This window comes from Citrus sinensis, chromosome 4, assembly GCF_022201045.2.
Source record: "Citrus sinensis cultivar Valencia sweet orange chromosome 4, DVS_A1.0, whole genome shotgun sequence".
Taxonomy (NCBI): Eukaryota; Viridiplantae; Streptophyta; class Magnoliopsida; order Sapindales; family Rutaceae; genus Citrus; species Citrus sinensis.
The window spans coordinates 243,123-256,177 of NC_068559.1; the positions used below are offsets into that span (position 1 = coordinate 243,123).

A 13,055-nucleotide genomic window follows, 5' to 3' on the forward strand; every position below is an offset into this window, starting at 1 on the left:
TGTTTTATAGCTACAGTTTTTTTTTTTTACAATAGTTGTAGCTGAAAAGTTACAGTACTTCAATCCCAAACAAAATCTTAATCATCGTTTTGTGATAAAAAAAATAGTACGTTGATTTCACCAAAAACTTAACAACATTATAATACATAGAACTAGCAAAATGGATTGTCAGGTCGTGTTCGTGTCGTGTCAAATTTAGGTTGACTCAACACGACCCATTTAATAATCGTGTCAAAATATTGAGATCCAATCTTGACTCAGAAAATAAACGGGTTATTCAATATCATAAAATATAGATATATTCTAATATTTTACACACTTACACTATTAAAATTCTAAATCTATATAAAATTTTATAAATAAAACACTGAGTGTATATATATATATATATATATATATATCCTTCAAAAAAAAATAAAAAAGAGAGAATCATGTCCAATAATTAATTTTTAGTTACAAGAATTTAGAAATTAATTTAAAAATATATGTATAATTGTGTCATTGGTCGGGTAAATGAGTCCAGAGCTCTAACCCTAACTCAACACAAAAAAAATCGTGTCGATCCTAATTCAACACATTTAATAATTGTGTCAAATTTGACAACTGGTACCTATTTATTTGTGTCGTGTTTGTGTCGGATAATCGAGTCATATCAAATTTTGCCAACTCTAATAATACATAAGTCATTTATTTTATTGTGTACTTAGCCTATATAATACTTTGATTGCTACTTTTGTAGCTTATGATCTCAAGTTGGCTCCCAACCACAAAGTTAGATTACTAGTTCGTGTTGATGATCATTTTAGTCGTTTGTGTACGTATTCAAAGCTAGTAAGTTACAATGGAGTCATCTTAACCGTTGGATACGTGGGCCATCACTAAGGTTCTAATTATTTGACTTCTCTAGATCATGATGGATGGTGCTGGATCTTGTCCACACTAGTGAAGCATAAATGGACCGCGCCTTTCCATGGTGCTCTCTAGACCCTACCACCACATACACATACTTAATGACTCTTTCACACTATCATAGAGCACCACCAGGGTTTTGCTACAGAATGTATTAATGACCTTATAGTTGTTGATTTCTTGGTAGCAAATTAAACCACACGATTGTCACCTGTTACCACTTAAGTAAATGAGGGTCAAAATTATTCTCGACAAGAGGTCACGTGACTTAACAAAGGAAAGGGGAGAAAGAAATATCATTCTTTGCTCAAATAGTTCTATAATCCTGCTGCCACCATTAACGCAAGATTTCTATAACTTCCAGATTAATTTATTTTTATTTCTCCTTTTCAAGTATACACCCTGCATGTAGTCATACCTCTAGCCAGAGCAAAGAACAGGTATACAAGTGATAATTCTAAGTAATGAATTGATACACCTAGTCGCCTAAAATTATTAGTTGTAAATACCAATAATATCAAATCTTTGTAACGTAAAATTAACACTATACTTGTAATAACAAAAACCTCATATTTACAAGTAACGCCACAGCATAATATACCCTTAATGACCCATGCTAGTGGGGGTAGATGTGGTTGGTTGATATTTTTCTGAATAATTTATATATGAAAGCATTTTTTTTTTTTTTGGTTGCTTATTGGTTTTTAATCCACCACAAGGGTTCTTTGTTCCTTCTTTGCAGGACATGAACTATGTTCCACTCAGCTCTTGTTATCTGTTTGGTAGAGCACGAAAGGACAATGAGTGAACCTGAAATTTTTTGCCCTAGATGAAATTCGATCAGTACTGCCAATTTTTACAAACAGTTCTTGCTTGTTTGCTTTCTATTTGTTCATATATAGACTTTACAATTGATATTAGAAAATAGCAAGAAGTAATATCATTATTAAATAATTTTTAAGACTTTGCTTGTTTTAGCTTTTCAGTAGTGTAGCTATCAAAGTGTGCAGCAATCGCTTATTGCAACTTTGCTTTGACATGTATTTATTGGAGAATAATTTATATTAAAAAGATAACTAATAACTTCTAGCTTAACAATAATACCGGCTCCATTCCATCTAACTTTTTCTTGATAGCTAGAATTTTCATTGCATAATGGCTATGACTTAAAGATACAACACCATATGTAATACTAAATGGAACTTGACTCAACTTCACCTATATGTAATTTCAGTTTTATTTCCATATTAGCCTAGCTAGTTCATTGGCCCCAACGTACTTCATTACCATATCTATAATTTGGCTTTTGAATGAATCACTGATTTGAAACTGCATTAATTGTAAACATGCGTGTGGTCCTATAGATTATGTGTTTGTAACTTCTATATACAAGCATTATTCACTGAATGTTTGAAAGTTTGGACCACAACTGCGCTAGCGTAATTTTGAAAGATGAAAGTTTGGTATTATGTCTTTTCATGTAATCAAAGATCTGGTCGAGAGCAAATATAAACATGCATAATTTGTGGTGAGATATAAGCTATTATTGGCACATGATTATATAATTATGTTTTCACTGCTGTTTTGGTTTCTATATGTTATTTAACTTCCTGATTAATTACATGAAGTAGTGGATTTTAATTTCAGTTTCACGTGGACTGATCAACTGTGAGGAATCTTGCGTAAAGGACAATTAATTAGTGCCAAGGGACAGTAACCTAGCTAGTACGTACCCCACTCACTCAACTAGCTTGTTTCAATTAAACGTTTAACAGCTTTCAATTTTAGTGCATGTAAGATGTGGGACATCTATTGTCTGGTAAGGAATTAAGGTTTTGGAACCCCCGTATACACAAGGATTAGGGTTTTTTAGGGTCTTCTTTGGGTTTTTGTATTAATGGCAATTAAGGTCTCATATGTTTTGGTCTAGCAAATATAGATGCTTGATTTTCAGTCATCATCAGCTGGCATACAATGACATTACAAACTATCCGCTTTCTGTTGAAAATAGTTGTCAATGACTTCTAAATCTATATGATACTTGTTTTGGGATTTTTTTTTCTTTTCTGTAAGTATTGTTTAGATGACTTAACTCCATTTGGTATTGTTGTTCAGTGGCTTTTAAGTTACAACTAACATGAAAATACAAACCTTAACTAAAAAAATGAGGGAATAATCAATTTTGCTGCTGAAGTCAAACTATTAGTGTGTACCAAATATTAACAGCTAAGTTAGAAGAAATGGAGCCTTAAATTCTTATGACTTTTTTTTTCCCCATATCTGAAAACGCCAGTGTTTAATCAGAATAGCGGCACGATTAGTTCAATTAATTCAAGTCCAGAATCTTTTACCGTTGAGAAGAATCAGCGTTTCTTCTCCTTCTCCTTCTCCTTTCCTGAAGCCTCACTGCAAAATTGAGAAAAACTTACAAACAACAGCAGACAATACCAATAACAGTAACGATAAAGGGCGGAATTGATCTCGACTGAAGAATCTACTGCGAAGAACATCGTTGAACAGTGCCATAACCAGCGCCGGTAACTGGCTGTGCAGAAAATCTAATGTTATTCACGAGCAGTTGAGCATTTCAATCTAATCTGAAATTGGGACTATGGACAATAAGCAGGTCACTTTGTATCTGCAAATTTAATTTCATTAATTATGATTGTCGTGGGACACTTATCATCCAATACCTTGGTAAATTTCATTATATGTTGTGTAGTTCAAGAGTCGTTGCTAGCTTTGCGGCATAATCATTATCGTAATTACTGATAAAGGTCCAGCTATGGTGCCACAGTTGTATGGTACCACAGCTGGATTCAGCCTTTGGATCCAATTCTAGTGACAACTGTGGGCTAGATCCAATGGTTGGATCCAGCTGTGGTACTATGGACCTGTGGTACCATAACTTTGTCTTACTGATAAATGAGTTGTTTGCTTTAAGTGAATTTTTATATCATAACCGCCAAAAGACTTGGGCACATTTTTTTCATTATTTGTTGTAGATGAATAAACTACCTTACAACCGTTTTACATATATTAGAACTTATTACAAAGTTTTTTTAGTAATATTTACACATTAATCGCCTCAACTTGAGACGTCCAATACAAAATTAAAGAAATATAAAGAATGTACACTTTTAAATTTTTTATTTATCATCTTCCCCCTTAGTTTTAATTTACATATCATCTTCCCCCTTAGTTTAATTTACGAAATATAAAGAATGTACACTTTTAAATTTTCTATTTATAAGTTACATCCAAATCCTAAAATACTAAATTATATTTGTTCTTGTTATATAGTTTCTATTTTTATAATTTTAAACTACTATAATTTTATCAATTTTTTTTTAAAATTAAAATATGAACATAAATCATGAAATGGAGTGGGTGTAAAATATTTGTTATAATAATAATTTATTAAGTGTTTATTTGAATTTATATTTAAAAAATAAGACATTGATTATTTAAGTAATTTCAGTTAAAAAAAGATTTTATAGGAAGTTTTGAAGGGTCTCAAACGGCCCACTCAATTTAAAATTTAGGGCCTTTGGGAAGGCTGACTTAAAGAAGGCCCATTTGAAGGGTAAATATGTCATACAAAACTACAGTCGATTATTTTTCAACTTTTAAAATATCAAGGCGGTTTCTTTGGCCCACCAAATAACAGAACGTACCCATCATAACCAATATCCGACCGAAGATATATTTATTTACACCATCACCCCATATGCCCTCCCCGTAAATTTGAACAAGTACGAGGGTGAAATAAACAGAAACACTCTGGTCTCGCTTTCAAACGAAAGTCTAAAAAGGTAATAAAGCATCTCGCTCAACTGCCAAAGCCACCGCTATGCTGGAGTCAACCAAGTCAAAACACTAAAACGCTCACGTTTTGGTGCTGCAGTAGGTAAAACGACGCCGTACTGATGGGACACGGGCGTCAATTGAAAGAAACCGTCAGATAAAAAGGTCAAAAAGAGAAGAAGAATCCGAAACATTCGGCTCGGTGCCCATAAATCGCCCTCGATTATGCCCATTTTGCAGTTAGGACTGGGGCTGCGCAGGTAGGTACTCTTAACAAACAGAAGCACGAAACCAAAACCGGAAAATTAAAAAAAAAAGAGGAAAATCCAGTACAATGAGCGAAAAAAAGGAAGATAGTGTTAGTAAGAGTCAAAACGACGACGTAGATGGGGCGATTGTAGTGGAGGACTCTTCGGAGCCTGGAGGAGGCGGCGATGGTGGTGGTGGTGGTGGTGGAGGTAGTAGTAGTAGTAGAGTGAAGGGGCCGTGGTCGCCGGAGGAGGACGCGGTGCTGAGTCGATTAGTGAGTCAGTTCGGGGCGAGGAATTGGGGAATGATCGCGCGAGGAATTCCAGGTCGGTCGGGAAAATCGTGCCGCCTTCGTTGGTGTAATCAACTCGACCCTTGCCTTAAGCGCAAGCCTTTCACTGGTAACTCAACCAAAATTGCGTCATTTATTTATTTATAAAAAAAGGAATCTTTTTTGCAATTGTTTTCTTGTTTCTTTCTGAAGAAGATTGGATTTTTGCTGAAGGATTTGAAATTCTCCATTGTTAAACGCTCTACATAGTACATATACAGAATCAAAGATTGATTTTTGTCTGCTGTGTAAAATAAATAGGGTTGGTATGTTTGAGATTAAGGTGCTTTGGCTTGGAAGCCACAGTTCCTACTGTGCGATGGTTGCAACTTGCAAGTAGAGTACTGGATGTCAGATATAATTATATAAGTGTGAGTGAGAATGTGAGTTTGAGTGTGAGGGGATAAAGAGTAGTTCCCAGCTTGGTGTTTTTACCAAACACTTCAGCTACTGTCCTTTCAAAGTTCAGTAGAAGGAAGCAGTCCCAAACATGCCTATGGTCATATAATGTTTCAGGCCGTACGTTCTGTCATTGGCAGGATTATCTAGCATTCTACTAGCTCTTTGCGGTGTGATGTTGGTGAAAGACAGTTATGGAATTGTTATTATTTGATCATTCTTGCGGTAACCTTTGACAGGGTCACTTTTTTGTTGTGGTCTTTTATATTGACTCTTCACAAAATAATCTGGAAGTTTGAATAGTGCTTTCTTTGTTTTTATCCTGGAGAAAGGAAAAAGGTTACTTCTGAAGAAACTGTAATCCGATAAAATGCTTGAGATTAACTATTTTACTTGGTGATTAGTTACCAATTTTCTACTGGTGGGTGGGCAGTTTAAAAGATATATTGATAAGTATTTGGTTTTTCAATCTTTGACTCTTGTACGGTGGCATCCTCTTTTAGCCATCGTGTTATTTTAAGAATGATGAGAAGTAACAGCTATTACAAGCTAGGGTTCTATGCTTATTTTACCGTTTATGACATGTAGGCCATTGTATGCTATGTCTGTTGGATGTTGTTAGTCCTGAAAAAACTATTTTCTGAATAGACATCTGCATATAACCTGAGTTACACATGGAGTTTCTTATTTGATGCTCATTAATCTGATCATTATCGTGATGAATATGTAAGAACTTTCATGAGAACATGTTCTATGGTACTGCAGATGAAGAGGACCAAATTATAATTTCAGCACATGCAGTTCATGGCAACAAGTGGGCGGTGATTGCAAGGCTCCTGCCCGGTAGAACTGATAATGCAATTAAGAACCACTGGAATTCTACCCTAAGGCGCAGATATACAGATCTAGGGAGGTTTAAACCAGCCCTTGGAGACATGACGGAAGATGGTAGCCTTGACAGAACAAAGGGATCCTCAGAAGAAACTCTCTCTGTTGGAGATGTTAATCCGCTGAAGCCCCTAGAAGGAAGAGATGTCACAATGGACGATAGACCCAACCGGCTTGAAGATATGGCCCAAACGAATGGGGGTGAGTTTACTGCTGTCCCGAAACAGCATTCTACCTTTCCATGTCCAGTTGGTGATATTAATTCGTGCAAGCTCCCAGAAGGAAGAGATGTTACGATGAATGATACACCAAAGATGCATGAAGACAGAGCCGAGAGAATGGAGGTTGAATTTGCTGCTGGACCAAAACCTCATCCTACCCTTCCTCGTCCAGTTGCACGGGTTAGTGCTTTTAGTCTGTATAACTCTCCAAGTGGGCTTACACCCTGCTCTGGGATTCCCAGGGCAGTCCCAACTCAGGGACCTTTGGTCCAAGCACCCAGACTAGACTTAGGCATATGCAAATTCCTAGAAGATGTTTGTAGTGAGCCCATCATCCCTTCACAATGTGGGTATGGTTGCTGTGCATCTCCAACAGGGCACCATTTGCACAGCTCATTATTGGGTCCTGAGTTTGTTGATTATGAGGAGCCTCCTGCTTTCTCGAGTCATGAACTAATTTCCATAGCTACGGATTTGAACAATATCGCATGGATCAAGAGTGGCCTTGAGAATAGCAATGTTGGAGTACCAGGCAATGCAGCTAGTGAGAGAATGACTCAGGGGACTTCTTCTGATCCACGAATGGAAATATCAGAACAAAGTGTAAAGAGAGATATGCGCTTTGAAGAGGGACGGAACAAGTTGACGGGCATGATGACAGATGTTCTACCTGCCCAGGTACCTCGACAATCTTTTGCAATGCGAGCTCAAGTTGAGGGTTTGAGCTAAAATCCATGGCCTTTTTCTCCTTTTGAAGTTGAATCACATAGTTAGACAGCCATAGAATCAAATTGCGAAGATGACTCAGTTATCTTCTTGATTTCGGAAAGCAGGAAAGTTGATTTTTGTGAGGAGGCTCCTCGTCCAAGCAGAGATATCATGACATGTTGTTTAGTATACAAAAATACAACCTATGTTTCTGAATCTAGTTTCAGAATTCAGACCTCGTCCAGCCAAGGAATGAAACTTAGTAAATCAGAGTATAACAAACAGCCACCCGGTTGTTACTTGTTAGATGATCAATCTCTGATATTTATACTTTACTGATTTTGGGTGGGTTGATGACGCTTTGTCAGTCTTAAAATATTGTTTTTTTGGAACAGTTGATTAGGCGTGTGGTTATTTCGACCCATGAAAATACTCTCCACATCACACCCACTTTTAAATAAATTGTTGAATTTGTAGCATAAGAGAAGGAGATTGTGTGGACACTTGTCAACTGAGGTAGCAGAAGCACTAAACTTTCAATTTCTAAAGTCTAAACATAAGAGTTCTAAATGGGAAGTTAAGAGTGGAGTATAATCTAAATTGAAAACAGGGAGAAAAAAAAAAGTCCTATCAAAGACAAAGAATAATGAAAACTGTTAAAAAAATAATAATAGTGAATATGTAAATAAAGAGTGCTTGCTTGGATTGTGGGTTTAAGGAGTAATGTGAAATAATTAAGGGCTTTGTGGAGCAAAATCTGGGAATAAAATTTTTACGGTGAGTATATTAAGAAAATGAGTGTCAGGAGAAATTTAATGAGTTGGAAAATGGCCTCACTTTTGATTTAACTACATTTTTATTAAGAGTAATGATACAGCCACAAACTCTTGTACAAATTTATTTTGTACAAACTGATGTGGCATGATAAGATTGGTTGAATTAAATATCACTTAGCCCACATGATTTATTTTTATTAATTTATATTTTCATTCAACCAATGAATTAATGTCACGTTAGTTTGTACAAAATAAGTTTGTACAAGAGTTTGTGGCTGTATCATTACTCTTTTATTAATGGCTTGAATTTAATCATTGATAGCATTCAGTTTGTTCATTTCTTTCAGTTGGGAGGATGGTGGTTATTGGTATTATGAAAAGCCATGAGATTGATTTCTAAATTATTGCCCTTCAATATTAATTCAAAACAAAGCAAGAGCTGATAGCCCGTAATCTTTTTCTCTCAGTTTTCTTATTTATTTATTAATTATATAATTTATAACAAATGATGAATATTTTGTCATTAACTACAATGTTGATGAAATTTTTGTGTGTTATTGAATTACCTAGGATATATTGAGTTCTTATGAAGTGATATAGATACATATGTCTTTATTTTTATTAGTATTTAAATCTCTGTTTCACTGTAGAGTACTAATGATGACTGTTATATTATAACAGTAAGTCTAAATTTACCTCTGTGGTTGTATGGTCATCGTCAATGCTCCACTATAAAATAGTTCCAACATAAATAGACTAAAAAGACTTTTAAACAATCACCCAAAACATTCTTAATTAATTAAGGAGTGACTGAGCATTTAGCCTAAAATACGCTAAGAAAAAGGTCAAATCTCATTCATCATTAGTGCGAAAGTGATAGCCTCTTATTGCTTCATTTCCATACAAAACAACAAATATAATTAAATTAATAAAGACCAAGCTCTGCCACCCCAAGTCTAACTGCTTATATTAATTATATTTTGATAGATTTTGTTGACTTAAACACGAGTTGCTGCCATGATGATGCCGCGATCATCGGTCATAATTTGTCTTAATCTCGTTTTATTGGACATGGCTCGTGCTGGAAAATTTTACTTAATGGACAATTTAACAGACTATTATCAATAACTTTCTCCCCCACCCTGAACAACTTAGTGGGTGATCACTCATTATATTCCTGCAAACCCCTTCGAAGAATTATATATTCATGTATATATATTTGCTTATTTCAATATCTTACAAGAGGAGGTGCGCGTGCTATATATGCTCTTATGATTATAGCATTTACATTATTGAGCCAAAATGTATAATGATGATGGTATGTTTTAAGGGAGAATTCACTCTTTGATCTCTTTGAAGTCTTTTATAAAATTTAATACGTCATTTTATTTTTGGAGATTATATGCACACTATTCAGATAAGTATTGATTAATTTTAATTTGTACGCATGTCAATTATTTGTCTAATATTTATTTGTAAGTGAAAATGTCACACCACCGTACCCTTCTAACAATATACTTTTTCCTTCCCGTTTGTTTTGAATACTATAAATGAAATGAGTGGCCATCAAGAATTTTATAAAGAACCAAATTGCTCAAATAAATGATTTGAGAAATGAAAATATCATTCTCCAACCTGTCAATGGTATGCTTTTCAGATTTTGAAAAGCCATGGCTCCAAAAAATTTTTTGGTAATGTTATATAACCTTTTCTTTCCTGCTGCCACCAAAAGATATTTTCAAGATTAATATCTAAAATTAGAAATGAAATTCTTCATTCTTCTTTAAATTTTAGGTTGAAAATAATGCACGCGAGTATTTTATTTTAAAAAAACTATAAACTATTTTAACGTAAACGGTATATGCGAATATGTTTAATAGGGTTCCTTAAAAAAATAAATAAATAAAATCTTCTCATAATCTATGTTTTAAAAAATCTTTTAACATGTGCACATTTTTATTTATATATGATCATGATTTACTTATTTATTATATTTCAATTTATTAACTACTAACGAAGTGATTATATCTATCCAAATAAAAGTTGAAATCATGAGAAAAAAGAAATCCTAGCCTCTGAGAAAAATATGAAACAAATTAATAAACAAGCTATATGATCAACAACCCGTAATCTAAATAGTTTAACTGTTCAAGCCCTTTTGTTTGCTATTGTTGCCGTGTTTAATATTTGTTAAAATAAGTCCATGCTCTGGTGGACATTGTGGGGGTCCTCGAAGTTGGAGGCATAAGACTTTATAATTGTAGGTCCAGAAGAATAGCAATGCATGGGGTCGTGACCATAAAGATGACCATCAATGTTAAGCATCATACTACGCTGCAACTGTGTTACCGTGCCACAGTTGCATCCAGTCGTTGGATGTACTTAGATTGGCGAGGTCTACTGTCATTCAACGACTGGGTATAACTGTGGCACCACAGGTTTCCCCCATGTTAATTTACTTCCTTCTAGAGAAACTTTGATTTTTCGAAGCTGCGTGAGAGAAAGGGTTTGTATAATCTTGTTATTAAGAGACTGACACTTTCGTTTTGTCGTGATTTCTTTTTTATTACCTATATAATATGAAAACTGTTGTGGATCAAACAGGGAGGTGTCTAAATTATGCAAGTAAAGAATTCAAATGAACAAAAGTTAAAGAGGCATAATGAGAATAACGAATAAGATTAAGATTTTTTTTTTGAATAATTATTTTTTTATTAAAAAAAGAACAACAGTACAATGAGTTGCAGTACATCATCAGTATATATTGTAGAGATCAAGATACAGAGATCTAAAACAGTAACCAATTGGAGCAACTCATACAATCTCACTGAAGAGCAAGAAGAAATACGTGTATCCAAGAAATAAAAACTTCCATTCACAGTACACAAATAGACGGAGCTCCAGTCGGGGATCCCTGGTTCTTTTGATATAATCTCCATGAATATAATTAGGCTTTCCAACTGATGCCAAAATAGATTTACTGCAGAAATTGATTCCACCCAGCAATTATCCTCAGAGTCAAAAGAGGAAGAAATTGAAGTAAATCTTCCATCTCACACCCAAAAGTAGAGGCGGCCAAAGCAAAATTACCATCCTCAATCCAAAAAGATGAGGAGGCTTCAACCAAAAAAATAAAAATAAATAAATAAATAAGGAAAAAGAAAAGGAAATTCTTTCATCAAATAGCATCACACTCTTTAAATCTCATAGTGTTGTGTGCACAGCACCTTCCGAATTAATTAGTGTGATGCGCGCACGCACACCCCACAAATTATATTATGTAGTATTTGCGAAATTCACTTTATAAATTTATAAGTTTGAAACATAAATTATTTTTATCAAGAAGTAGATAGATATATCTCGTAAAAAATCTTATTTTCTTTGGCAATAAGATCGTTTAATGAAAGATTAAATTAATCTTTATACATATTGAATTTTTATCTAATATTAAATTGGAGGTACACTTGATTCGCTTTAGGTGAGATATCTATACTATGCTATCAAACACTTAATCTAGAAAGTTTTGATGAAATTTTCATTATAAATATTAATTGATTTGTAATGAACTAAATAAACTCATTTATTGGAAAAACTGAAAAATGTTTTGAATCAAAGATAGTTTCTAAAACACTCTATTATATGTTTTGAAAAGATATTACAAACTAGGATCCAGAATTTGTTGCTTATAAATTTCAACGAAATTTATCGTTTTCACTTATATTAAACGTTAGTAATGTTAAAAAAATAAATAATAATAAATAAATAAAGTAAAAGATTCTTATCTAGTAAGCACCCATGGATCATGAGACCTAATCCAAGAAGAACTAACTAGATTACAAAATAATTAAAATTACCATGAACGTGCAAGACATGATCATGTGAGACAATCTCCCGAACCCTATTCTAAATGGATAAATAAATAAACACAATATTCCTCAAATCCATTCTGGGTTTCTGATACGTGTCACAAGACCACAAGGCCACAACATATAAATATATGAACTAATTAAAAATCAAAGAATAAGGCTAGAAGAAACCAGCTAATTAAGCGGCGCAGCAAATGCGACACAGTTAGACTGAATGTCTCTTAATAGCAGCACTTTCTTCTTTGTCTCAATCAAGATGTCGGTGGATATGTCTGGCAAGAAGCATGCAAATTGCTAAGGCGCTGCCGCCGACTTGTTTTTTTATTTTTATTGTAATTAAATCGAAGCAAGGTAGCTTAATAGATGATATATCATTGATCTTGATATTAATCTTATCAACTTTGTAACATTAAAGTTTGGGTTAGATTTGTTTCTGTCCACAGTTATGGGAGCGTTTCTTTTTGATCTATTTTCAGTGAAAGGGTGGGGGGGGGGGGGGGGGGGGGGCAAAAAAAAAAGGTTCATGTCATTATGCTATAGGGGTGAATCCTAAGATTTTCATTTTTGAAATATTTAGTGATATTATAAATAGCAATTTAATTTGTAGGAATATTTAGTCTTAGGATCAATTTGGTCATCCTGAAGATTTTAAACTAATTGATGTTAGTTAAACGTTTGGTAAAATTTAATTTTTTAAAAGTACTATGAGTTTTAAAAGAAATCGTATGTGTTTGGTAATTCTTATTGTTAAGTTGCTATAAGAATATAAAAGACTGAAATAGACACAATATTGAATAAAACGTATTTACATATTTATAAATACGTATGTAAAATATTTTTAATTGTGTATGCATAATAATTGATGATTAAAATATTTATTTTTATTTTATTATTTTATTTT

General features: G+C 33.8%; 1 protein-coding gene across 1 annotated transcript; it reads left to right on the top strand.

Annotated features, from left to right (window-relative positions):
- The first annotated feature begins 4,927 nt into the window (after positions 1-4,927).
- On the top strand, positions 4,928-7,906 carry LOC102618168 (transcription factor MYB1). Its single transcript, XM_006486389.4, has 2 exons — positions 4,928-5,366; positions 6,461-7,906. The coding sequence occupies exons 1-2, from the start codon at positions 5,051-5,053 to the stop codon at positions 7,531-7,533; spliced, it is 1,389 nt and encodes a 462-aa protein (XP_006486452.1). The 5' UTR covers positions 4,928-5,050; the 3' UTR covers positions 7,534-7,906.
- The last annotated feature ends 5,149 nt before the right edge of the window (positions 7,907-13,055 follow it).